This window comes from Hippopotamus amphibius, chromosome 11 (assembly GCF_030028045.1).
Source record: "Hippopotamus amphibius kiboko isolate mHipAmp2 chromosome 11, mHipAmp2.hap2, whole genome shotgun sequence".
NCBI lineage: Eukaryota > Metazoa > Chordata > Mammalia > Artiodactyla > Hippopotamidae > Hippopotamus > Hippopotamus amphibius.
Genome location: NC_080196.1, coordinates 107910604 through 107936146, shown reverse-complemented (window position 1 = coordinate 107936146; position 25543 = coordinate 107910604). Strand labels below are relative to the sequence as shown.

The window sequence follows — 25543 nt, the reverse complement described above, 5'->3', positions numbered from 1 at the left end:
CATAACAGAGCGGAATGTAGCCGTAAGTGATCCTCGTGTTGGGTTTGGACATCTTAGGATAAGGTGTCGTTGGGACATCAGGGTGGAAAATGGCAGGTAGTCAGTGGATTACATGGGTCTGGGATTCCAAGGGGCAACACAGACTGGGAGCTAGCCGTGTATAGAGGCATTTGTAGCCATGACTTTTGTTGAAATTTCCCAAGAGAGCATATAGTGAAAGCCTAGGTCATATCCTTGGAAAATATGACTATTTAAGAGGAGACAGAAAACAACTGAGAAGGGAGTGCTGGAGAGAGTTTGGAGGTGATCTAAGATAGAGGGGCTGCGTGGAAATGAACAACAAAGAGCCTTTAATAGATGCCACAGTGCCTGAGGGTTTGACGGCTATAAAGGTAGGAGTGATTTTACCAGCATCACCAGTTCAGAAAAGAAATTGAAGTAAGCTGAATATTAAATAATAGCTGGGAAATAGCAACAATAAGACTGTTCTTTCTAGAAGCTTGGTTATGAAAAGCAGCATTTATAATTTAGGACATATAGCATTAAAGGAAGCTAGTCTGTATGTTTCCTTCTTCTAACATGTAAAATGCTTAAATATAAACACAAATGAGCAAATCGGGGACTAGTTATTAAAGAGACAGGAGGAAAAGAACTAATGGATGGATACAGAGCCCTGAGGAGGCAGGCGGGGGTGAGTTCCAGATGGACGGGTCAGTCTCTACCGGAAGAGAAGCACCTGTGCCTCACTGCCGGGCGGGCGGCAGGGTGGATGGAGGGAGCACAGGTGAACCGTGTGCACAGGACATGGAACAGAGAAGGAGCTCCTGCCTCACTGTCTCTGTCTTCTCTGTGACAGTTCTAGGGCTGCACTCCTGTGCAGGGAGGGGTGGGGAGCATGCGGAGTAACATTGGGGATGAGTTGCCCATCTCTCTTGTCACTGATGCTGCATGACGTTGTGTAGGGCATTAATATGAAGGCCCACGTGTGTGCACAGGGGTCTACAGATTGCCTAGTAATTCTATTCATTTAAAAAATTGCTGGGCTTCCTAGGTGGCGCAGTGGTTAAGAACCCACCTGCCAGTGCAGGGGACATGGGTTCCATCCCTGCTCCAGGAAGATCCCACATGCTGTGGAGCAACTAAGCCCGTGTGCCACAACTATTGAGCCTGCACTTTAGAGCTCGTGAGCCACAACTGTTGAGCCCATGTGCTGCAACTACTGAAGCCCACGTGCCTAGAGCCCGTGATCCACAACAAGAGAAGCCACGGCAATGAGGAGCCCGCGCACCGCAACGAAGAGTAGCCCCCACTCACCACAACTAAAAGAAAACCCGCGCACAGCAAAAAAGACCCAACACAGCCAATAAAATAAATAAATAAAAATTTTTAAAAAATTGCTGCATTTACTGCCAGTAGTTATATTTTATCCATAATGCTGTCCCAGCAGTAACTGATCTTCATAATAAAAACTGTTACTTAAGAATTATTGACTTAGCATAATATTTTGACTGGATTTTTATCACATTGAACTTATTTAAAAATAGTAATCTACTTCTGCTGTGTCTGTCTAGCCACACATATTAGATGTATATATACGTACACGACACACGGTGGGGGGAGGGGGGAGAACTCAGAGCTGATCAGAATATTTCCTTAACCAGAAAATCCCTTTTCTTAACCATATCATAGCATTCACAAGAGTTTATCCAGTGTTACAAGATATCCCTGTCTTGCTTAATTTACATGTTCAGCAGCTGTTTTTCTACACTTCTTACCTGCGTTGTGTATCCTGGTTGCCCCAGTGCTGGAGGGACTTCCTGAGACTAGCCGGGCTCATGGTCAGGACAGTGCTGGTTGCTGGTGCTGAGTCTGTCCACAGGATTCCTTTCTCTCATCAGAACAAATATAAACCCAGTTTTGGTCTCCTTGTGTTGGTGACAATTTTTGGCTTTGACTTTAATTTGTTTTCATTATTTCCCTCCCGCAACAGGAGGCAGCACTGGAAGCCCACCTCGTCCCCGTCCTGCACTCTCTCTGGCCTTGGCTTTTGCTGGATGATTCCCTGATGCAGACTGCCCTACAGCTGCTTTGCGTCTATACTGCACATTTCCCAAATGGTAAATGGAACCCAGAGCTGCCTTCCAATAACGTGCTAAATTACTAATTTTGTAATGTTACTAAAGTGGAAAAAAAAAATGTGTATTTTGAAGTGTCTCTCCTGCTTACCTGAGGGTGTGTGGGTTAGAGGTGTGCTTTCTTGAGGGTGTTATGAGAACAAACGGTTATTTTCGTGCATGCTGGGTGCAATAGGAGAATTGTCAGACGGCTCGGGATGGAGAGAAGCTGATTCGGTTATGTGGCAGCCGCACGTGGAGAGTCACAGGAAAGCTGAGAGTGGGATCGTGACGGAGGACCTCAAACCAGGGCAAGGGCACAGGCTGTAGAGGTTGTGCAGCAGGGGGCTGGTGAGGAGGGTGGCTGAGGGCTCACTGGGCTTGGTGACGGCAGACATCACTGGGGTGCCTCTTCATTCCTGTATCTGACGCACATTTCAGGGGAGCCTCCTGAGGGCCTGTGTTGTTAGCCGCCCACAGCCCAGCGTGAGCAGAGCGCGGGAGGCCAGCTGGGAGGAGGGGACCAGGTGTGGAGCAGCTGTGTGCGCGGAGCGGGCGAGGGCCACTGCGGGCAGCGGGGCTCTCCCGCGTGGATGTCGGGCCACAGATGGAAGGGTTAGCCGGCAAGGTTGAGATTCGCGTGCGTTTTCTAGCAACATCAGCAGCTCAGCAATGGGATTCTCCAAATACCGCAACACAGACAGAGAAGGGACCGGCCCCGGGAACAGGCCCAGCCCGGCTCGCCACCACTCTGCGCTGTGGGCGGCTCTTCCCCCCAGGTTTGGCCGCGGACGCTGCCCCTGGCGGCTCTGGCTCCTGGACTTGCACCCGCGGCCTCTCCGGCCTTGCTCTGCCCGGCGGTCCGTGCTCCCCACGCCCCCGCTCACCGCCTCCCGCCAGTGACCGTGACCGGCAAGGCGTGGCTGTCTCTGCAGCGTGGCTTCTGCACGTCGTCCTGCTTTACCCCACCCTTCACTCCTTAACTTAGGGTTTAGGGAAGCATACTTAGGGGAAGAAAAGAATCTGTTGTAAAATATGGAGCAAAAGAAACATATACTTTAAGTCTTTGAAACCACAATCTGTGTTACTTACATACTTATAATGGATGCAAATATTAGAATGTGGTTCTAATTGAGGAAAAATTGAGGAAAAAGCTTTTTATTTTCCTGTCTTGTTTGTTTCCAAGCAAAGCTGCATCATTTAGTGATAGTTTTATACAACATTAATGGAAACCATGGTATTTGGATACTGCTGTGTAGTATGCCTACAGGAAAGATCACTGTATTTATTTGTGCTTACATGCCTTTTATGAGTTCATTTTACAGAATGTATTTGATTTGGATCTACTTATGCTTAAGCTGGCCTCCCTGCATGGACTTTTACAAGTTAATTACACCTTAGGTTTATGTTACAATAGGGTAAAATGCATTTCTAATTCTTTTATGATTACTTTTTTCCCTTGATAAGTCCCATAGAGTTGTTTAATTTACTGAGAAAATACTGGACTCTGGGAAACCGGTTGATGCCGCTGCTGGCGCTGTCTGCTTGTATGCTGTGTGACCTTGAGTAAATCGTTAACATCTCTGAGCCCTGAGCCACTCCAGTGTATATGGCTGGTGGCATTTGTCCCATCCCCCCACCCAGGGTTATCGTGTTCCTCACTTTCTTCTTCTGTAAAATGGAGGCATTAGAGCACAGGGTTTTTAAATGCTTTATTGAGATCATTAGGCCCTCAGTCTGTTAGATCGGATGCAGGCATCAGCACCAGCCTCCATGCTGTTGCAGTTCACAGGTTAATGGCCGAGTCTTTGATAGACAGGCATGCTTTACCACTCAGGTTGCCGAACTAAAGCTTCTGAGCCACGTTGTGATGGACTGTTGTTTTTGAAGGTTGCAGTTCTCTCTGTTGGTCAAGTTACGGACAGTATCCTGTTCAGGCTGCACACCGAGGGGCCCCCGGAAGCTCCCTGATGCTGTGTATCCTGAAGATGGCTTCCCAGGTGTCTCTCGAGAACACTGCAGTCCAGCAAATGGTCTTCATGTTTCTTTCAAACCTGGCCTTGTCTCATGACTGTAAAGGGGTGATTCAAAAAGTGAGTACTTAACCTCTCCTTCGTGTCATAAAAAAGAGACTCAGTAAAATAATCCTTCCAACCAAGGACATGTGTGAAAAGTCTAGAACTCAGTTTCTGGGATTAATTTATTATGGTTTCAAGGCATTTTATTTTAAAGGATTGTAAAAGGGTTAGGAAGTTCACTTTGTTTAAAGCCTGTTGATAGACGATGTGTGTAAAGTGACAGAAACTAGAGTATGATCATACCATTCCCTTTTAATTTGTCTTCTTAGCTTTTGGGTTGTATTTTCTCTCTCTCAAAAATGATGGTTGTAGAAACACAGCTGTCTTACATTTATTTGAGATCATAAAAGTAATATATTGGTCTTTAAACAGATCAAATTGAGCAGTAACAATTTTAGTTCAATTTACGTTGTCAAATGGTTAGATCACAGACCCCTTTCCTCCAATTTGACCTAACTTCTCTACAATGTATAGGTGATTTTTCAGTCCTCTGAGACTCCTGTGCCAAAGCTTGACTTCCTATCAGTAGTTTTAATTTAGGATTGATTTAAACAAAATCTGGTACACATGTTCCGTTAGACTATATTTAGATGTATATAAACAGAATCCCTAATTTGGAAGATCCCTTAAAATTTGAATACAATCAGCTGTGACTAGTACATAGTAATTTGAGTGCTTCTGTTTCATTTACAAGAAGGCCAAGATAAATTGCAAAAGTTGATGGCTCTTAAAAGAATTGAGTCTCCTTTTCCTCTACTGTATCATCTCCCCAACTGCCCCTTCCCCTAAAAAAAGCCACACTTTGAGTGCAATCTCTAAATAAATAGCAGTCTTATTAAAGAAAGATCTTTTCCATGGTATGTTGCGCTAACTCCATGTTGGTTCATGAGTCTTATTAATTTTCAGGGATTTTGCAAGCCAGCTGACATCAGGGTGGTATCTTGAAATCAGCCATGGTGGGAGTACTTGCACCATGTAAATCAGGGACCAACTACTCTCACCTCAGCTGTTTATTTACCAGCAGATGCCTGGATATTTGCTCTGTGTGTGTGTGTATGTGTGTGTGTGTGTGTGTGTAGTCATCGTGAACTGGATTTTTGTGGTTATCATACTTCCACGTACGTGAGAACACAGACTCGGGGTGGGGCCAGTGTTTTCTGCCACTTCCTTGTGGAGAGAAGGCTGGTAGGAAGCAAAGTAGAAATTCTCAAGTAGAATGTAAGTGCCACTCTTGGATCTAATGCGTGACTGAGCTGACGTTTATTCTCTTTAAGCTTCAGTTTCTTCATTCAAAAAAACTTTAGGTTGAACAAAATGATCTCTAAGATATTTCAAGCCCCAGTGTATGATTTTGGTACTGTACGTAAGCATATTTTGATAGAAGTGTGATCACACTGTTTCAGGTGCAGATCAATCAGGTTGTGTTTCCTCTGCTCTAATTGGGAATCCTCTGAGCCTTCCTCTGCTGCATTGTTACAAGCCCTGGACACTTTTATTACATCTCCCTTAACTCATCTGTGGCTATTAGAGCATGTAGCGAATGCTGTTGTACAACCAAGATTCTATAATATCTGTTTTCTCTCTTCCATGGCATGTTTCTTTGCATCCTACCCAGTGTAGGAAATTGTCTAAAAACGTCTCTAGGCCTGGCAAAAAGGAGGAATGCCCACAGCACATTTACAATTCAAAGCACGTATTTTATCACTGTTGTCAACCCCAGGTCTCCAAGATCATGGCAGAATCTAGCTGATGGGAAAGACAAGGATGACTCTGAAGAGCACTGATTTGGGCTGAGAGGTGGGGAGCAGATGCGAGCGATGGCAAGGGCAGGGCGGAGGGGAGCGGTTCTGCAGTGTACTTGCTGCTCGGGTGGTGCTGCTCGTGTTTCTGTAGCTTCTTTCCTTCTTGTACTCAGAGTCCTTTTACATAAAAATGCTAAATTTATCTTATGGATTCAAGCCAAAATCTTGACTTAGGTGTAGGGGAATCCAAGCAATAAGCCAGAGTATACTGTTAAACAGGAGGAGAGTTGAGGTGTTCTGGAGAGTTGTGGAAGTTGAGTGATCCTGTGTCTGCACCCGGATCCAAGCGCCCACCTGACTACGGTTCCCATGCTGTCCTGGGCTTCTTCTTGAGAGAATACTTCTATGCTTTCTTTCCTTGTTTGCATATAGGTTATTCTAGGCAATAGGTTATTGTCTTTCACATAGTTCAGGGTTTGGTGTGGTTTTATGGAAGGGGTTCTATCTGGAGGTTGAAATGACTCTTACAGTTCAAGTAATGGAGCTTTCTCATCTGGAAGTTTACAAGCGTGACATGTAGCCATGAGAAATCATCTGTAATGAGAAGCAGCTGGGGTAAAGTGAATATAAGATGTACCCACGGATGTTTTTAAAAAGATACTTGTAGCTATAAAGATTCAGATATCCTTGGTACTATCAGAGTTGTTAACTGGTGTCCAAGACTGACTGGGGTTTTGTTTTTTTTTTCCTCCCTGTAGGATGCCTTTAAATGAGTAGCAAAATTGCCAGAAGACAGACAGAGAACACTCAAGAAGCTTGAAATAATCCCCAAAGTGGATAATCAGTCCTAAACAATTAAGAGTTAACTGGTTACTTTAACCGTCATCAGGAAAGGATTTAGTAAGAATTAAAATTTGAGCACTATTTTGCTCTCCTTAACTTTTTCACTTAGACCTGGAAACAATATAGATAGAGTATTTGGAAGGTATTGGGAGGAAGGAGAAATTATCGTTGGGGAAAAGAGGAGCAGAATGCTAGTTAATTGATTGCTAAGGGACTAGGAAAATAATGAAAAGACTTAATAAGAAAATAATATTCTCTCTATGTATCCACAGAGTAACTTCTTACAGAACTTTCTGTCTCTAACATTGCCAAAAGGAGGAGATAAACATCTCAGTAAGCTGACCGTCCTTTGGTTGAAGTTGCTCCTGAATATGTCATTTGCAGAAGACGGGCAGCAGATGATCCTGAGGCTCGAGGGCTGTCTGGACCTGCTCACAGAGATGAGCAGCTTCAGGCGTAAGAGCACCCCATGCATACCGCTTCTTATTTTTCATAACATTTGCTTCAGTCCTGCCAATAAGCCCAGGATCCTGGCTCACGGTGAGTATTCTCCTTGTACACCACGTGCACCCGTTTATACATGTGATTGTTCGTAGAGCCTTCCATTCAGGTTAAAACGCAGACTAGTTTTGTAAGTAACGTGCCAGGTGTGTATTCAGCGCCCACCATGTGCAAGGCGCCGTGGGAGGCAGCGGCTGTAGGAGCGAATCAGGCGTGACTCCAGCCCTCGAGAAGCTGTGAGATCTCCTGTGTTAGCTGGTCACCCCATGGGGGGCCAGGCTGGACCCAAGAGGTGGTACTGAGGAGGGCCTGGGCCCCACCTTGCTCCTCCTGCCCCTCCTCCTGGTCCTCTGACTCCTCCTCACCTTTGAGCAGGTGCTATCCTGTCCGTGGGGCCTGTAAGACCAGGCTGTCCACGTGGTAATCCCCACGCCCTTCCTCCTGCCCACCCCACCCCCACCCCCAACCTCCTTTCCCTGTTTTATTTTTCTCCGCAGCGTTACCACCAGCTGCTATACTGTGTTTTCAGTATATTTCTTGGTATTCCTCGTCTGCCCACGCTAGCGCATAAGCTCTTACAGGTCAAGAGGTTTCTGTCTCTCTTGTTCGTGTTTATCTGGGGCAGCTAGCATCGTGCCTGTCCCCAGTGGGCACCCGGTGGCTGTGTGAGGTCGAGACAGGTGCTGAGCAGGCAGCAGAGCTCAGGACCAAGAGCACATGGTGACATCAGCTTTACAGCGGCTTTGTTCTCTGATCTCAGGACAGATGGAGGCCAGGACTGATTGGGGATTCAGAAAAATGTTGAGACAGAAGGAGAGAAATGGGGAGATCTGTTTGTGCAGCCATGTGCTGTTTCTCAGAGTGTGTGTGATTTCACATTTTATAAGGAGACGTTGTGTTATCATGAAAAAAAGGGGGAGTGGGCTCTAGGCCCCCACATTCCTCATGCCGGATGCCAGGCCCTCGTGCATCACTCATCACCGCCTGGGCCAGCGTCTCTGGGTCCCGTGTCTTCATCTATAAAATGGTCCCTCCTTTCTTGACTTTGGTAGAAATCAGTTTTTTACACATAAAGTGTCTATCACTATCTGTGGTACTTGGTAGATGTATTAGTTTTTTCCATTCATGTTTTTCACTTACTCTTTTCTTAGAGGTGTTTTTCTATGAAACATGGAGTTTTCCAAGTGGAAAGGATTCTGCTTACATTCTGTTGTGTATAGTCATGATTCTGTTTTTCTGATAATCATTATTGAATTGTTGGAAAAGCAAGGAAAGATTTTAGAATCTCAGCCAGCCTTTAACTTATCTAAATTAACTGTGATCTTTTGTGTGGCCCCTCTGCTGACCCTGTGTGGACATGGGGGAGGGGCTGGGGAGGGGGGTGACTTTGTTTCCAGGTTCCCATCCTCCTTCACTGTCTCCCTCAGTCGTCACATTTGTGAAATAAGGGTAACGAGAGGGCCCTACCTCACAGGGCAGGGAGACAGCCTGTGTGAGGTGTCTCTTCCCATCCTGCCGTCACCTGTTAGCATTCACCTTTCTCAGAAGAAATTTTTTCTTTGGGGACTGCTAACTGCAGTTTTATTTTTGAGAAGGTTGGGAGGAGGTCAGGCTTTAGGGAGCTGAAGGAGGAGTCTGCATTTTCCATTTCTGGATCACTCAGGACTTATTTTTAAGCCTTTCCTTGTATCAGCAATGTTCTCTCTCCTTTGTTAGCTTGACAAAAGAGCTTCCCCAGCCCTCCAGACTTGAGATCAGGGGCCTTCACGGCACGGTAGGAGGCAGCAACCGTGCAGTTCCTACATGGCCAGGTCATAGGCGCTGCCTCCGCGTCCACTCGGGATCCGGAGGGAGGTGCTTGGCAGAGTCAGCAGCAGCTGCGTGGCTCAGATCAGTAGCAGCCGAACATCCGGTTTAGACGGCCAGGAGTAGAGTGGGCAGTGGTGCTTGACTCTGCTGTTTAAACAGATCCGGAGTACGCCTTGTTTCTGTTCATGTCGGGCTAGGTCTCCTCTCTGAACGCAACAAAAACATGCTGAGTAAAATATATTAAAATTCACCTTAAGAAATCAAAGGACTAAAGAGATAGTGGGAAACTTCCAGACCAGTTTTGATTGAAAGTCTGTACCCAGAGTGATAAGAAGTTTGCAGAAGGCTGTTTTGCTCCAAGGACACTTGCCTGCCATATGTGCTTGGGCTTTTGTCCAGGAGTGCCAAGTGGGGAGGGCTAGACCTTGGGACTCTCCCGACTCTTGTGGACCATCTTGCAGGTGTTGAGCTGGAATCCCAAAGAACTAACCTCTTAGAAAAGGGTGAATCAGAATTGGTGCCCAAAACCTCGTCCAGGCAACTATAAAGAAATGAAAAACAAGTGTGAGGATGGCACCGCGACTGCCCCTCACAGCTCCGCACCCCAGAGAGGCATAGGCAAGCGGCCTGTGACCTTGGCTGGAGCCAAGCCTCGATTGACAGTGCCACCAGGGGCTGAGCAGGAGCAGCTGCCTTCTGACGGATGGAGGGCAAGTTCACACTAGGCCTCAGGGAACCTCCACAGACAGTTTTTCAAAAGCATCAGCCCGTACACAGTTACAGGTGACCAAGCATGTCGGGAAAATGGCCACATGAGTGAGAAACAACAGGGGGAGAAATACCAACTTATCTGTGTAGATTTCAGCCGTTGGCATTATGAAACACAGATGTGGAAACGACTTTGTGCCATATTTAGGTAAATAAATGGCAAACTTGAAAGTATTTTCAGGGAATAGGAAATTGAAAAATTGAAAGATTTGAAAAAAACTAAACAGAACTTCACTGTTGAGTGTGATAATCAGTTAGCCACTTATAGGTGTTTAAATATAAATTGATTAAGATATTTAATTCATTAATTGCACTAGCTGCACATGGCTATCTTATTAGACCACATACATATAAATATTTCCATCATTGTAGGAAGTTCTGTTGGACAGGACTATTCTAGAACTTCAACAGCCAAAATTAAAAACTCAGTGTACATGCATGGCAGCAAGTTAGGTGTAGTGGAGGAGAAAATTTAGGCATTAGAAGATAGATCAGAAAAGCAATATCCAGAATGCAGCACAGAGCTAAAAAAGATGAGAAAGGATTAAAAGAATAAAGGGTTAAAAAAAAAAAAGGAAGTGACATAGATACATTGGGACAGTCTAATTGCATGTTTAATTGGAGTCTTCAAAGGAGAGGAGAAGAGGGAGGAAATGTTTGAAGCAATGATTGCTAAACATTTTAAGAACTGTTTTCATCAGACACTAATCCATAGGTTCAGGAGACCCAGATAATTCCAAGCAGATAAATAAAAATAAATCCACATCTCTTCTCTTGAGGTTATTTTTATGTTTCTGTGGGCGTTCACTTCATACCTATTTGTTAAACTTAAAAATGTTTTACATGCTTTTTGTGCACGTGTTATATTTCACAATAAAATGTGTTTTTTAAAAAAATTGATCCACTTGCATAATTAGAGGGGGCACTACATTAATTGACCTATATATGTACTTTATTAAAAAAAATTTAAGATAATAACTGGTCAGAGGAGTTATATAAACTTATTTAGACCGTGGGTTATATGTTCTGAGGGTTCAGTACAAAGTATGAAAACATCCCTGGATGATACTCAGATGCAGAACACAGAAATCACCCTCCCATTTGATGGTGTTCCCTAAGAGTATCACCCATCACCTCACGTGGTGAATCGCGTCGGGTAACACTGTGTGTCGGCTGGTCCCAGGAAGGCTGTGATCTAGGGGGAGCAGGGAGTGCAGAGCAGGTGGTGAGGCAGGAAGGTCACAGCACCCACACCCCCTTCCACACTCTCTGTCCCTCCCCTGCACAGAGCTCTGTGGAGCAGCTTTTTTTTTTTTCTTTAAAAGATTTTAAATTTCTTAAAAATTTTTTTTAAAACACTAAATAGAATCACTTAAACAGCATTTTTGTTTGCTTTCATTATGGAGTCTTTCATCCAACTAGTATTTATTGTGCCCCTACAGTAACCTTGCACTATGGTTGGAATATTCACCAGTGAGCAGACATGCAGACTCTGCCCTCAACCAGGTTACAGTTTCATTAGGTGCATTCGGGGTGGGGCAGGGATAGTGCATAGAGAGTTCCCAGTCGCACGTGTTTCACCCCTAAGAATGCAATGTTTCTTTTTTTTTTTTAAATAAATTTATTTATTTATTTATTTATTTATTCATTCATTGGTTTGTTGCGTCTTCATTGCTGTGTGCGGGCTTTCTCTAGTTGTGGCGAGTGGGGGCTACTCTTTGCTGGGGTGCACGGGGTTCTCATGAGGCGGCTTCTCTTGTTGTGGAGCACGGGCTCTAGGCGTGCAGGCTTCAGTAGTTGTGATGCCCGGGCTTAGCTGTTCTGTGGCACACGGGATCTTCCCAGACCAGGGCTCGAACCCGTGTCCCCTGCATTGGCAGGCAGATTCTTAACCACTGTGCCACCAGGGAAGCCCACAACATGTTTCTAAAATCACACATTTTGGAGGGGAACTAACTTGATAGGAGTTTAATGATACATAAATTTAAGTAATAAAATAGGTTCCTGTATTGTGCTGAAACACTTGGACGATCTCCTTGGGGCTAGACGTCTCCACTTCTTTAAAATGAGTAGGCTGCTGCGGGTAATTTGTAAGCCTTGATTTCATACTCTGGCTAGCTTTGCCCAGAGGGCGCGAATCTTGTGTGTTGTTATGCCTTTAAATAACTTTTTACACACACACACACACACACACACGCACGCACACACACACACGCTTTGAAATGTTTAGTCCTTTCTTAAAAGGCTTAACTAATATGGTCATTCTTGATCATTGTGTTATACAGCAGCACATGCTATTGACAGGTGTGTATAATATCTATAATTTATCGTTAAGAGCAAGTCCTGTTTTCCTGCACATGAAAGTGTGAGATACGATCAGACAGCTCGTTAATGAACTCATTGTGTAACTGCTTCTTCCTGCTCGGTCGTTGTCTTTCAACGAATGTGCCTTTGCTGAATTAGGGCCGAAAAAGTTAAGCAGCCGTGGCTTCGCTGACAGTTCTGTGTCTGTTGTGAAAAGTTTGTTTCGAGGTTGTCCTCCCACACACCACATGGTATAAAAGATTGTTTTTGCCAACTTTGTATGTATTTGATGGGTAAAAAGGGGGTGTCTGACTAGTCTGAGATATGAATACAATGTACTTTCTGGGACTGACCTTTTTTTTTCATGTATTTATTATTAGAAAAAGTCATTGGTGTGCTAGCTGCCTGTCTGGAAAGTGAGAATCAACAAGCTCAGAGGATTGGAGCAGCTGCGCTTTGGGCTCTGATTCACAATTACCAAAAGGTCAGTTTTTAAAATCGCCATTGTCCCTGGGGGGAAATACCAAGCGTCCCGGGACATCAGAGGAGTGTCAGCAAGGAAAAAATCGGAGTCTGCGACAGTGTTGCCTTTGTGCATTCAGACCATTAGTAAACGGTCAGTTGAGATCTTCCATGTAATTATTTCAACAGGAGGTGTCTCAGTTTAGAAGTATCTCTCTCTTGAGTGAATTCTCCGTTAATATAGCTTGGTTTGCCATATTGGTGCAATATTAGTATGAATTGTTTCTTCAAAAAGACACGTCAAGAAAAAATTCATCCTGAAATCAAGCCAAACAATGAAGTTTTATCCAATTGTGGGATTCACCTTCCTCTAGGAGGCGTCATCGCTGAGTTTGAAGTCAGGTCGGTTCTTGTAAGGCTGAGGCACAGGGCCGGCCCCGGGGGAGCGGCCGGCAGGTGGGACTTGCAGCTGCTCTCTCTGGCCTCTGGTCTTCTCTTTGATTGCAGACGTCTCATTCCTGAGAGGAATGCCTGCGTGTGCCTAGTGGTTGAGTAGTGGCCAGGTGACAGTATTAGGATAGACGGCGATCCTCGAATGGTGCCCTCATAGCTGGCCATCTCTGGTCTGCGCTGCCTGCCCTCCTGCCGGCTGGTGTCAGCGCACTTGAGGACAGAGGCGTTCCTGTCACGGTCACCCCTGTACCCCCAGGGCTCAGCACAGGGTTGCACAGTTTGGAGTCACTCAGTAAATCCTTGTTGACCAACTGACCGACTGCTAATATTCCATATCCTTGATGTGAAATCTGAAGTTTGAGAAAATAATGAAATACTGAAACTAAGATTGCATAGTTTAAAATAGCAAATTGAGATTAGAGAAGGGGTAAAGGAGAGGAAAGGAAGAACCCGGGACAGTAGAGAAAGAAGCAAGTCAGATAGGGGAGGATGTAGGCGGCAGCACAGCGGGACGGGCTGGTGTGTAACCCTCCAGCTGCACTGTGCTCTTCCAGAGCATCCTGTTTAGTGCTATAGTCAACAAGCGCAGAGTTAGTACTGTTCTTAAACACATGGGAATAAATCTAATTAATGGATTGCTCTATATTATCTCTAGGCAAAAACAACTTTGAAAAGTCCGTCAATAAAAAGAAGAGTGGATGAAGCATATTCCATAGCAAAGAAAAGTAAGTTTTATTATTAAATAGATTAAACTTGGAAGCTATTCACTGAATTCTCTGATAAATGAAATATTTGGACAGTTCGCAGTAAAATGACAGTTTTCTACACTGATGTTTTACACTGATGTTTGAGGAGCTTTTTGATGAAGCATTGTGAAGTGTGCCAATATTTGGTCCATGCTTTTCATTGTAACATTTTTTATGTAATAAAATGTTCTAATAGAGAAATGCTTGAGATACAGTAGTTTCTTAAGACATGGCAGTGATCTTTCTCCAAGTTATTTTTTTCTTGTACCAAATTTCTTTTTGCCAGTGGCTACCACTGTGCTAAAGTGTGTTGTGAGGTGATAAGAACTGGGCCCAATTAGAATTGACCTTGAACAGAAAACTTTGATCTAACGTCAGGGAGTTGAATTACAGTCTTCCAAGAATGGATCCCATTGCCGCTGCATCCACTCGGCCCTGCGATGTGATCGTGGTATGAGGCAGCTTTTCCTCTCAAAGTGCATTTTTCATTTTAAGTGACATCAGTTTTCAATGAGCATTATTCTCTAAACTTTTTTTCTGCTAAGACACTGAACTCTTTCCTATACTGTTCTGGGTCTGCTGGTTATTAATTTGTGTTTTTATAGGCTGATTTTTTGTAAGTAGTTTGGTTGTGGGGTTTTTTCCCACCTTCGGTTTGTTTCTAGTTGTGACCATGAGTTTCTGGAGGTAGTGAATATTTGAGTTTATGTGAAAAGTTTATGCGTTTATGGAGGGGTGGTACATAAAAAGAGCGAGACGTTCGTTTGGGATTGTAGGTAATCGTGTCCATTTTGGAGGTATATTGTTTTTTGTTTGTACTCTTTGGCTAAACCATTAATTAAAAATAAAAATAAATTCCATAACGTCTCAATTTTTTAAACCTTTAATATTTTAAATATTAAATTTTAAAAACATTCTTGTAATGCTATAACATCAAGAATTGAAATGGAACTTTGTTACACTTAATCCTATTCACGTATGTTTGTGTGTCCACTGCTCAGTGAAGTGCTAAACTAATAAACTTGCTCTTCTACACTCTTATTTTTCTATCTCAGCTTTCTCAAACTCGGAAGAAACCCCTCTAAACGCCTATTATTTGAAATGTCTTGAAAACCTCGTGCAGCAGCTTAGCTCTTCATGAGAGCCCTGAGATGCCCTGCCCCGGAGCTGGCGGCCACCGCACGGGGACAGGTGAGCCAACCCTGAAGCCAGTGTGTACGGACTTGTCCCTGTAGACGTGCTAAGCCTCTGCAGCCGAGGGCACAGGGAGTCCTGGGAGCACAGACTTTTTATCTTTTTCTATGCAGTGTGTTTTGTAAAAATCCTATTTATCAGTTATTTAATAAAATAAACTTTTAGCAACTGAAATTGACTAATAATTGCTGCTTGCAGGCTTTTATCAATCTCATGAATGTAAATGTTAGGAATGGAAAGAAGACATTGTGTTCTGATTTCCTTTTTTTAAAAAAATTTTTACATGAAATTTGGCTCTTGTCAGTACAAATCTTTATTTTTCAAAGCATGCATGTCAGTGAAGGGATATTTGTAGTAAAGGTGTATAATTTTGTGAGCAGCTTCTTGTTGCAATTTTCAGTGATATTAACTCCTTTCCATATGATTTATAAAAACATCATATTCTATTATTTTCACCTTTCAGCTTCTGAAATGTGTAATAAAAAAGAAAGAAATAGAGTTCATGGTCATGTACGCCTGGGTTCAAATTCTGTCTCAGCTCAGAACATCATGAAGAACAAGAATGTGAAAAATCTAGCAAGAACAACTCTGTCGAGGCCTCCTGACATAACTCTTAACTAACAGGTAGCTCTGAACTCAGAACTTCAGATCGGGAGTTCCCTGCAGGTTAGGACGTGGCACTTTCACTGCCATGGACCAGGTTCAGTCCCTCATCGGGGAACTAAAATCCTGCCTATACACACATACAGCACACACATATACAAACACTCATTATTTAGGAAAAAGTTTTCTAATTAAATGATGGTTAACAAGAAAAAGAAAAAACCCATTTTTTATTAAGTACTGTTGGCAAATTGCTATCATTAATAAAATAAGCCATGTGATGTTATTGAAGCTGGAAGCATGGGGACAAAATATATGTTAAATACTGAAATAGAAGCAGAAAATTTTGTAGTGTCTGAGAGTTATTGATTAGAGATCTGAAAAATAGATCTGGGAAGTTCAGAAGTTTCTGGGCAACCCAAATTAAGTTGAAATAAGGAACATGCCAATATTCTGAAAAATATTAAGAGCAGGAATCTTAGGAATTATGTCTTCCTTTTTTCCTGTGGTTTCTTATATTCTGTGTCATTTTCTTGGTATTACCTTTAAGCCCTCACTGATGAATGATAGAGTGGATTTCTGTGTAACTTCCATTTAAGAGCACTTTCACATCACAGGCGTTATTCACAGAACATTTATTATTTAATCGGTTTTCCTCTAAAATACTACCGTTGTTCCTGTGTCAGAGGTGAGTGAACCTAGTGGCTGGGTGATCCGTTTGTGGGTGATGAAGAGGGAAGTTGAGGTTGGAACCCGGGATAACTGCTGAGAAGCTTCAGGGTTTTAACCACTGTGCTCTGCTGCCCCCCCACACCCGGCCCCCGCCTTTTTTTTCTCATTGAAATCCCTGTCTTTGTCTTTGGATCTTATAGATAACTTCCATTTTTCTGCAAAAATTAGGTCTCTGAGGGAAATGATCACTTCCCTTATGGTTCATTGATTGATCGATTCACATCTCAGGGTTTGCTTTGCCTCGTGCCTTTGGAATCGGAGAGAATTATAATTGATTATGTTCCTTAGCAGGTCAAGGTAGTGCTACAGGGGGATTTGTAACCCCAGCAGGGATGTTACCTGCTGAAGCCCAGAAGCCCTGGGAAGAGGGAGAGAGGTCCTGGCTTCAAGAGAACATGTCCGGGACCTGAACCTCAGGGGCATGTGGTGTTCCAGGGCCCTGGTGGCTCTCCCGCCCACCTGTGTCTCTTCAGATTATGTCCAGCCAAGCAGTGAGGAAGCTGTTAAGCAGAAGACCCCTGAGGTGACCGGCCCACTTTTTCAGCCGCTGCCATGGCACAACCTTGGGGACCCGCCAGCATCAGAATCCCCAGGATGCTTGTTGAAATGCAGATTCCTGGGCCCACTGAAGCATAGCTTTAGGCCTGTGTCTAGAATCATTAGCAAACTCGCCAGGTGATCTTTACGCTCACCACAATTTGAGAACCACTGATGAATCCCCTGACCTTATAGAAGACTGCCTGGAACATGAAACTGGCTTCACAGCACTCAGTTACTTAGTGAGGAAATCAGAACTTGCATCTGGATCTCATGAATGCTAGTCACGGGTTCTTCCTTTCACACATCCCTCGCTTAGGCAGAGGTCCAGAAGGCAGGTGCAGGGAACAAGTTCATGCCTCGCGGTCTGCAGATTCCCATTTCCCAGCCTCTTTAGTTGGTTGGGTTCGTGTGTGTCTGTGCTAAGAATGAGCTTGAAGACTGTGCCGTGTTAACCAGAGCAGGCAGACATTGATCCTGAGGCGTCTGTGTTTAAGGCCTGGAGCAGTCTGGGCGAGGAGGCAGCCCCTGGTTTTGAAAACAGAGGAAACAAATAGAATAATTAGCTGAGCTCGTTGGAGCCTTTCCCCACTCTTCCTAAAATCGGCTTCAAAAGTGAATAACTGGAAGTACTTTTCTTTGGTATTCTGTAAATAATGGAGTGAAAAATAGAATTTGCCCGTTTAACTGCAGGTCACCCATTTTCCTTTGTAGCGTTACACATACTCATCATCCGTAGTAAGCTTCCATCATTAGCCTTTGTGGCTGTGCCTTGTCTACCCCCCACTTCCAGAGATCTGCTGCTTGACCCATGATGTTTCTCAGATTTGGCAGGTTGATGGGTAAGAATAACAGTCGGTGTCCCCGCTCCTGCCGTGCAAGGTGTGCCCACGGTTCTTCCGGGGAACGGGAGAGCGTGGCGAAGTGGTTCATGGTTAAGGCATAGGGCTTTGGAATCATGCGGACCTGGGGCCAGTCCTGGCCTCACCCTGCACAGCTGCGGGGGCCTGGGACAGCTTCCAGGCTGTTTCCTCCGCTGTCACTGGAAATAAGGACACCCACCTTGTGAAACTGGGGCGAGGATAGAGTGCCCGGTCCTCTCTGTGTACCTGGTACATAGTTGATTGTGTCTTAGATGTTATCAATGATTAATTATCCTTACAGTCTCAAAAATCTCTCTCTCTTTCATTAACACATTAACTCTTTTGTGTCCTTGCAACACTTCTCTGCCTTTGGCGAGAGGATGTACAGGAAAGCGAGTTTCGTTGTCAGAAGTAAGGCTCCCACGTTCCCTTGAAAGCATCGGCTGCTTCAGGTGGAGGTTCACGTCCACAGACCTGAGGTTGCCGATGGCACAGACGCTGAGCAAGTGGTCGGGGAAAACGAGGTCTCGCAAAGCGCTGCACAGAAGTGCTAAATACAGCCGGGTGGCTCGCTGCTTTTTCTCTGGCTCAGGTTGTCGTGGTTGAGTGTAAGTTGGTGAAGTGTTGCTCTTTCTCCATGTGGACTGTGCAAGTGGAAGATACAAGAAATGATAGCCTTAGCGGCCAAAAGAAAACCCTAGCTTACAGAATCCCTCCGTCTGGGAGCAGACCTCTCCTTCTTGCCACCTGTTGTCGACCTGTGGGAGTGAGGGGAGTGGATGATGAAAGGCCATTGTTTCTGTGAATCAGGAGACTTAGTTTTGGGGAACTTAGAGTTTATTCTCCTTCAGTCAGAAGTTATTCCTCAGAGGAAATTCCTTATAAAACTCAGGGAACACGTCGCCAGGGTGGAGTGAGAGCGTGTGGGGCCTTGAGGCTCAGGGCCACACACGAGGAGCTCGGCGTGATCCTGTTTTAACTGTTCCCAACCGCCTGCATCTTTGCGTTTCGTTTGCTCCTTCTGCATGTGGGAAATCTGCTTCAGAAAAAAACCCTGCTCTTTTAAAACAGTGTTTTTCGTAAAAGACCCATACGGTAGTGTTCAATAAATTTCTCTGTAGCTAATTTCACGTGAAAGGCAGGAGACGTGCCTGTGTTGTCGTGTAGACTCGAGGGGGAGGTTCTGGCGTGTGCCTCCCCGTGTCCAGCGATGCCTCTCCCCACGGCCCCGCCCCGCCCCGGCTGTGCCTTTGCAGCGGCTGCTCCCCTCCTGCGTCATGTGTCTGGACGGCAATGCTCGGCGTCCCGTAGCAGATTGCTTGCAGTTCTGGGCAAGTTCTGGAAACATGACTTCCTCAGATACTCTGTTAGAACATTCTTCCCTTGGCTTACCCTGGAAAGAGACAGATTATAAAATGGAAAACTATTTTTAATCGTTTTCTGATGATATTTGTGAAGATTGGATTACCAAGAATCAGTTTATGGATATGATACCTCTTATAAAAAGTTACCTCTTATATCTGTTAGGAAAAGCCATGATTGCACAGAGTAGAAAGTCCAAAATAGTAATGGCTGCAGTAAGAGAAGAATTTCTTTTTCTTTTTGTTTTTTTCCACAGCCAGGAAACCGCCCCCGCCCCCGGGGGGTGGGGGGCAGTCCTTGGCTGACAGTGTCCTCAGGGACTCAAGGGCCCATCCTTCTTTGATGCATTCTTCCTTCAGCAGGTTATCACGTGGACATCTGGAAGGAGGAGAACTCCCCCAGCTGTCTGTTGCCCCTTTCAGGAGCCTCCCCAGTAGAGCAGTCTAACAACTTGCCCTTTCATCCTTGGACAGAACAATGTATTGACTACAAGGGAGGCGAAGGTCCATAGTCCTTCAGCTGCGTGTTTAGTAACACAGGCCTCTGCTGGGCGGGAAGGGATGAGGGGTTCGGTTAGGCAACCACCAGTTTCTACGCCACTGGCCAACGTTCTAGCTGATTTAAGAGAAAAACATGATACAAGTAAAAACATTGTATTCCAAAAATTAAAAATAAGAGATTTGTTGCTTATTAAATTTATTCAGTCTGCATTTAGACTTTGTGGTTAATTCTAGTTGCGTTTAGAACTAGAAATAGAATGTCAGAGAGTAAAGTAAGATGACTTTCCGGTGCAGGTTTATCCCCGTAACATGAAAGCCTTCAGCTGTCGGAACCCACCTGCTTATCAGAGAGAGATATGGTTGTGAAGACAGAGTAGTTGGTCTGAGCAGACTCCAGCATCCTCAGTGATTGTTTCATCAAAAAATTAATTGGAAAATTAAAAAACATATGTACCTTTACCATTTATTTCAAATATGTAAATATGTGTTCATTATCCAGCCTCCTAATAAGGGCTGAGGCCTTTTGTGAAGGTGGTTCCTTCACTGATGTTAACATTCTTTTTTGGCATAAATCACATCTCTGGACAATTTCCAGTGTCAGTTTCTGGAATTGGAGCGAAAAGTAAGACACTTATTAGGTGATCTAAACCTCAACCTCTTCCAGATTTTTCTTTACCATTTTATCTAGGAATTCTTCCAGATTTCTATTATTTCTGACTTTCTTTTGTACATAAGTCACCATACCAGATTTAACAGCAATTCGTGACTCCTTGTTTCTAATTTTTTGCAAAGCATTCAACTTAATTCTTATAGAAATAATTGTTTTTCATCTCACCTCTGTCCTTAGTGTTTAACCAGATTCTGTAATTATAGTAATGAGTCCAAGTGGTACAGAGGTTTTAGGAACAAACACAGCCAGATCCTGGTCAGTATGAAACTCGCTTGGGGGACACCAGAGAGGCCTGTGCTGGAGGGAGGTCCACTCGCCCCCATGCTTGTGTGCTCTGGCGTTGGTTGGCCAGTATGTTTGTTGGGAAAATGGAGAGAATTGTTGAAGCTTAGCAAATCCATTCTATGGTGGCAGATTCCAAAAGGTTACACTACGAGCTTCTAAGATTTCTTGAAACTTTGAACTTACTCTTGTTTGTTTTTGTGGTTAATCCTTGCCTGGCTCCTTATATTAGACACAAAGATGGCCAGAGGTTAAAGGACACGGGTCCTTGTTCGGACGTTGTTCTCAACTCACCTTTTACCTTCTTCGCATTCTCAGGCCTGCTTATCCATGCCCTTTCTTCTCCGACCTCTTTGATTTAATTCTTTTAACTTTCCTTCACCCGTGTGCCTCCACCCACCTTTACGTTTCCATTTCTGCCTGCTTTGAAAGGCCAAGACCAAACGTCACCTCTCCCACGAAGCTGTGTCAGATTCCCCAGCTGGCAGGAAAGTCTTTACTCTTTGAGTTTCCACACCAATTTTAGTCGTTTTTTAATTTCTTTTTTCACTTTTATATCAGCCCTTTTCCCCATGTATTGTACTCATTTGCATAAAGTCATTGTTCCCACCGTCTGCTTCAAAACGTGACTTCTGACTGAGCTTATGACCCCCTGCCTTCCACAGTCCTCACAAAGCAGCTGTTCAATTTATAGTTATTTACTTGAATGAATGGATGGATGGAGGAATAGATGAATATGGGAAATACTTTACTAGAGAAAGCTACAGAATTTCATAGTGTAAATTAGGCTAAAATTCTGTAAACTTTGTCAAAATGTGCACTACTATAAGTGGTTTTTTATGAGAATAGATTTTTGTTAGGTTCTAAAGATAAAGAATGAAAGCAGAAATCACTGCTTAAAAACACTGTAAAATCCTTAGAATATTTTTTTTAGTTTAGTAGACAAGGAATAAAACCCGGATATTTTAGATACAATTTGAAAATATAACCAGCACTGACATGGAACAAAGATTCTAAACTTTCAAGATCTATTGCTTACTAGGAATCTTATTTGGGCTATTCTTTTGGGGAGGCAGGATATAGGTATCAGCTTTTTGCAAATAGAACCTTAAAATTGGAAAGTTATATAAGCTGCAGCTCCAGCAGGCTGGAAAACACAGAAGCAGCCAGTTTGCATCACCCATGCTGTGTAAAAAGCACAAATCAACCGATAACTTGTCAGCTTCCTTCCAGTTCCTGTTTCTTAGTGCCCACATTTGGCACAGCAGGCACTGTGAGAATCTGACTTCGACTAAAATAAACGTGACACTGCTTTGCACAGAAACAGAGGAGAGGGCAGTGGTAAAGGCTGAAAGGAAACTTTTAATAGTTTGACTTAAAACTGGGGAAAATGCTTATTCTATTGGTACCATTGCCATGGGGAGTGAAGTCTGCGATTGCATCACTTTTCATTTTTCTTGCATATTTCCTATCCACAGCTGATAACATGCAGCTCCATCTGCACGGTAAGGGTAACACTACAGACCCTGCACAGTGGTTTTGAGTTTTGACCCAAATGGGGAAGCTTTAGGTGTACAGAATCCGATTCGGAACTGGTAGCTCCAACATACATGGCATTTTCTCTGTCTGATTTAAGGATTTGAAGTTGTTAAGGAGACTGGGGCTGGTAGTAACCATGATGCTGAACCATCAGGACTGCTGGCGCCTCCTCCCAAACTCACTCCCAGGGTGGAGAGGGAGAACCGTGAGCAGACCCCGGTGTCAGGGCAGCTGTTGGAACTGCCATGTGTAGGGGGCGGCAGAAGACAGCCCCACGGGGCTATGTGGGGGAAAGCACACACCGGGGAGCTGCTCTCCCTCCCACCAGGCGCTGCCTCAAGGGAAGCAGTGCCTGCCCCTCCGTTCAGATCTGTGGGCCTGGCGTGCTCATGAACAAACTCGAGGCCGCAACACAGAACCCCTGCACTGGCGAGGTGCTGAGAAAACAGGTGGCGCTCACTGACTCCATCAGGCCACCTGTGCCCTGCCGCTTCAGAGCAGGGCCTGGGCACTGCCGTGCAGAAGTGTCTCTTCCTAACGCTGCTTCTCGCCCACCAGCGGGGTAGTGTTTGGAGGGGGAAGTGACTGTGATCAGTGGTACCTGGACTCTGCACTCTCCACCCCTTGAGTTGTCGGGGCCTCTGCAGACGAGAGCATGGCCTTTCACTGTGAGTATTTGCCTTACATTCCCGTGGGAAAATGAGCTCACTGGCCAAAACAATGAGACATTAGAGGAGTACAGCCACTTCAAAAGGAAAATCACATGCTGGAAATACATTTTTCAAAGAAGCAGAAATACTAAAACAGATGAGCCAGGAATTTTAAAGTAGCCAAATAAATACATTGAAAGAGATAAAGAAATTAAAGCTATAAGACCCAAATGAGAAAACATTAATAAGGTACAAAAAATATGTACCGCAGATATGAAAGTTGAAAGACAACAATAGGTAGTAGAATGGATCCAGCTGACATGAATTAATGAATCAGAAAACAAGATTGAGGAAATCTTGAGAAGGAAGAGAGCAACAGTAAGTAGGAAATAGAAAATAAAAATATAAAAATGAGTAGCTATGGAGGATAGAAGTAGAAGTGCTCATATCTGGATGGCAGAAGTCTCAGAAATGAAAAAGAACAAAAATGAAATAAGTACTTAGAGAAATGTGGAAATAAGTTTCCTAATACTAAAAAGGGACTGTAAAGTTTATACTTAAACAGCTTACTAGAAAGCTGAAAAAGAGAGGGAAGAAAAAATATATATATATACACACACTCATTGCAAAAATCTAACAGCATTGAAGACAAAAAAACCCCCAAACAACCCAAAAGAAATGATAATAACCTCAAACTGGAAACAACCTAAATGCCCATCAGTAAGAGAGTAAGTTAAAAAGTATTGTGGTATACTTATGCAATGAAATATGCTCAGCAATAAAAAATAAGAAAATACTGGTAAACACAAATTATGAATAAATGTCAAAAACATTAAATTGGGCAAAAGAAGTCTGACACAAAAGAGAACATACTGGATGATTCCACTTATATGAAGTTAACAGGTAAAACTAACCTCTGGTTACAGGAGTTTATAATAATGATCGTCTCTTTGGGTGTGTTAACTGAAAACACACAAAGCAGTCATCTGGCTTCTGTATCTTGATCTATGACATTTTATTCCTTGATCCACGTTGTGGTAACAGAGGTGTAAGCATATGTAAAAAGTCTTAAAAATGTACATGTTAGTATATGTATATTATACCTCAGTAAGACACCTGAAAGAAAAAAATTAAGCTTAGATAATATCAACAAGATGGACATTAGTGAGGAGAAGAATAAAGCAAGTAGAAGAATGCTGTATTGTTATTGAGAGGGGAATGCAGATAACAGATTCTTTTTAGTAAGGATGAAAAACAGAAAAGGGATGACAAATTGAAGGAATAAGATGACAGAACCACATCTGAGTACATCAGTAAAAGTAAATGGGCTAAACTCAAGTGAAAGGTAATCTTGAAAGATTGAATTAAAAAAATCTAAATATATGCTGTTTACAGGGTTAAAATAAGAGAATGAAAAAGCACATGTAACAAAAATAAAACTGATATTAATATACAATGAAACTGACCTTAAGATAAAACATTTAAATTGAGATGAAAAAGGTCACTATAATGATAAAAGATTCAACTCATCAAGAAGATGTGGCAATTTTAACATAAGTGCATGTAACAAAATAACCTCAAAATATTTGGACCCCAAAGTGGCAGAAGTATAAGGATAAAATGGTTAATCTGGTATTTCAGGAGTAGCTTTCAACCCACGCTCTTGATTTTTTATAAGTCAAGTAGGCAATAACTCAAAAAAGATATAGAAAATCAGAATAACACAATTGCTAACCTTCATCTAATGGGTGTGTACAGAATTCTGCAACCAAGAATTAGAGAAGGCACATTTTTTCCTTAATCCATGTGAAGCATTTACAGTTGAGTCAAGTATCAGGCAACAAAAATGCAATAAATTTCAAAGAATAGGTCCTTATAGAATAAACTCTTGCTGCTATGTAATTGAGTTAAATTTAATAACAAAAAGATAAGGAGCATATCTTTGTATATTTGGAAATTAAAAGACAAACTTCTAACTCACAATGAAAAGAAACCACAATGGAAAGTTAGTGAATGATAATGAAAACTCTATACAAAAAGACCTGTGGGATGTAGCAAAAGTGAAAGTTCCCTCACTTTTTTAATCCTTGAGAAATTTTTAGCTTTAAATCTGTCTAAAAGAAGACCTCAAAATGAATAAGCTATGTATTTAAAGAATTAGAAAAATAATGACAGAATAAACCTGAATTAAGTTGAAGAGATAATGAAAAACAAGAGCAGAAATTAATGAAATAGAATCAAAGGTATTATTTACAATATAGAAAATCAACAAAGCAAAAATTGGAATTTTGAAAAAAATAGACAAATTTCTGCCATAAATGATCGACTGAGAAAGCAAAAGGACAAGGATGCTATAATGAACATAAAGGGGGACATAAGTACAGAAAAAGTAGAATAAAACATTACTACTGGAATATTATCAACAATTCTATGCTAGCAAATTTGAAAGCATACATGGACAAATTCTTGGAAAAATATTTACTAGAATTGACCTCAAAAATAAGACTTCAGTGGTCCTATAGCTATTAAAGAACTTGAAGTAGTGATTATAATCTTCCCATAAAGAAAACACAAGACACATGGTTTCATAGGCAAGTTTTAACAAACATTCCAAGGACAATCCCAATTTTATTCAAACTCTTTGCAAGAGTTATAGGAAAAGAAGGAAGAATACCAATTCATTATATAACTACGATACCAAAACCAAACCAGAACAGTATGAGAAGGGAAAAGTGTAGGCCCACTTATCTCATGAATAGAGACAAAAATCCTAAACAATATTACTAGCAAA

General features: G+C 43.0%; 1 protein-coding gene across 8 annotated transcripts in view; it reads left to right on the top strand.

Annotated features, from left to right (window-relative positions):
• The window catches only part of RTTN (rotatin), a 139093-nt gene extending 123627 nt beyond the window's left edge, over positions 1–15466 (top strand). For 5 of the 8 annotated variants that reach the window (XM_057700127.1, XM_057700128.1, XM_057700126.1 and 2 more), the window contains 6 exons: positions 1991–2117; positions 4005–4207; positions 7050–7317; positions 12540–12643; positions 13730–13799; positions 14876–15173. In XM_057700127.1, the coding sequence (XP_057556110.1) occupies positions 1991–2117; positions 4005–4207; positions 7050–7317; positions 12540–12643; positions 13730–13799; positions 14876–14961 (858 nt within the window). In that variant the 3' untranslated portion in view covers positions 14962–15173. Of the gene's footprint in view, positions 1–1990; positions 2118–4004; positions 4208–5912; positions 5990–7049; positions 7318–12539; positions 12644–13729; positions 13800–14875 lie in introns of those variants that run through there. The other 3 variants (XM_057700124.1, XM_057700129.1, XM_057700130.1) reach the window with 3 other exon arrangements.
• The last annotated feature ends 10077 nt before the right edge of the window (positions 15467–25543 follow it).